The sequence below is a fragment of the Bidens hawaiensis genome, unplaced genomic scaffold (assembly GCF_021521415.1).
Source record: "Bidens hawaiensis isolate Kalapana, Puna unplaced genomic scaffold, B.hawaiensis_p1.1 tig00041088_1, whole genome shotgun sequence".
In the NCBI taxonomy this organism is placed as follows: domain Eukaryota; kingdom Viridiplantae; phylum Streptophyta; class Magnoliopsida; order Asterales; family Asteraceae; genus Bidens; species Bidens hawaiensis.
Window position 1 is genome coordinate 52906 of NW_027497257.1, and position 2346 is coordinate 55251.

At 34.2% G+C, this 2346-nt stretch overlaps 1 protein-coding gene across 1 annotated transcript; it reads right to left on the bottom strand.

The window, feature by feature from the left end:
- Positions 1–252: 252 nt before the first annotated feature.
- On the bottom strand, positions 253–2346 carry LOC143592598 (lactoylglutathione lyase-like). Its single transcript, XM_077072483.1, has 8 exons — positions 2160–2346; positions 2027–2088; positions 1857–1917; positions 1316–1395; positions 1172–1242; positions 1003–1092; positions 824–938; positions 253–661 (listed from the first exon to the last, which is right to left on the bottom strand). Exons 1-7 carry the CDS (start codon positions 2250–2252, stop codon positions 838–840), a joined length of 558 nt encoding a protein of 185 aa, XP_076928598.1. The 5' UTR covers positions 2253–2346; the 3' UTR covers positions 253–661; positions 824–837.

The following is a 2346-nucleotide window of genomic DNA, read 5'->3' on the forward strand; positions in this document are numbered from 1 at the left end:
TAGCATATGATCATTTCCCATTCAAAAGGGGTGGCAGCGCAGCTTGTTGTTCATCCAATCTATTATTGGCCCAAAACCGGTTTTATGCACCTTTATAACTCTATTATTAACCGCAATAGGCTTGAAATTCAAATTAACTTAACTTTAACTTTGTAATCGGAAATTCAAAAAATGTTTCAAAGTTAAATTATAACAAATCATGTCCCCCGAATCGAAACTCGCATATTCATCATAATTTATTAACTCCAGAAAGTATAGCAAAACTAAATCCACGCACCAAAAGTACTCAAATCGACCCGACCCTTCTTGACCCGTTACCGTCCGCCCATTTACCACTTTTGTTGATCATCTACAAGGTTCAAAACCAATAATCCTTGTACCTTCATTCGAATTTTTTATTTTACTTCCAAGTGGATCTAGTCTAGCAGATGATTTTATTGGAGTTTTACAAGTATTTAAAATATTTAGCATCAAATACAAACTTTAATACAACATTTTGGGAAACAAAAGAACAATTGCAACCAGGTCTTCAGTTTATTATTACAAGCCACATATATTCTATAAAATATACACATAAAGTTCCTTATGTTTTATGTATATTTTCTTCAACTTCTTTTATTTTACAATCCAAATGACGATCGATCTTGGCATGCGTTCATCCCTACAAATACATATAATGTTCATGCAAGTGATTAATGATTAACGAACCTTAAAATTTAATACAAATGCTTCCATGGCATAAACATTATTTAAAACATGGACTGCCTTTTTTTTACAAAGTGTTAAATTAATCATGAAAACGCGACAAAGGAAAAAGACTTACCTTTACTCGGGTTTTTAATCAGCAGCCTGAGCTACATTAATAATGTTTATACGGTCAAATATTTCAATCCAGTAGCCATCAGGATCTTTAATAAACGCAATTCCTTTCATTTTCCCTACATCAAAATTATACACGGTTTCATAATCGTTTATAAATACGTTATTCATAAGTAAAGTTACCTTCATCAGGCTTTTTGACAAATGGAACGCCTAGATTTTCAAATCTTTTACACGCTTTATACGTGTCATCAACCGTTATACCAATATGTCCTGAGCATAATATAACAAAGTATTTAAGGTAAAGTGAAATGGTTTGTATACACAAGGTGCATATTAGCAACACCCGTACCGAATCCTCTAGGTTCTGAGTTCCCGTTATGGTACGCTTGGAATCTACGGTCCTTTTCACTACCCCAGTTGCTAGAAAAATGTTACAAGATGTTAGATTTATATATAACTTGGCCAATATTTGAAAATAGAAAAAATTTCATACTGTGTAAGCTCAATGGTAGCCTTTTTATCAAATGTCCATCGTGTACGCTCGACTGAATCTTTAGGAGCGGATGACGTGTTCTGTGAGGGAGAATTCATGGTGATTTTTTCGAAGCGGTTACATTGATAATCGGAAAGTAGTTTATGCCTATGGATTTTTAAAAACTGTTCAGTTTTGGTTTTTGTCAGTTTAGTCACTCGGTCTTATAATTTTTGGGGTAAAAAAACAACCCAAATGAATGAATTTGGGCGGAAAAGAAGAGATCCAATACGATGAACTTCGGACTGAAACTTTGGGCCTAAACTTTTTTGTTAAATAATGAGTAACTAATTATTAGATATTTGGGCCTAAAACTATTGGGCTACACCATTATAATCCATAATTTCGATAACAAAAGTTCGTTTTTTTCTGGTCGGGTTTGGTTTTCAGTCCAAAACCAAACCACTGATCTTGGGTTGGGTTTGTTTATTTCGGTTATGGGTCATTTTCTGTTTCATGCATGCTCCACTGGATAGTAAGTACTAAGGTTTAACTTAGTTACCTCATAGCCCAAAAAATACAAGCTAAATTTCATATCAGGAAAATCCAATCTTCTAAGCAATCTGTAATTAGACAATAATATTCAACTCCTTTGTTCGGTTAAGGTTAAAAGAACACGAACATAGTGTTCGGTTGGTTTAAGGTGTTGACAGATAAAACGATAAGACTTACGACATTCCGAGGACCTTTGAGTAGAACTTAAGACTTTCTTTTGGATCTTTAATTCGGTACATCTGAAACATTAAGAAAATACACAGTTAGTATACACAATTTAAAGGCATGTAAAAACACTTTGATCAAGTACCGTTTGTTGCACGGAGTAGTTCTTTGTTTCTGCATCAGGTGGTTCACTTCGGAACCCCGGATTCTTCTCCGGCGTTTCCTTATCTGTAGCCATTGACGACGAAACTAATTATCGAATGTATATTAATGGAAAACTTCAAATATCATTTACAAGAAACACGGAGGGGACTTGAGGTGCATAATTATAG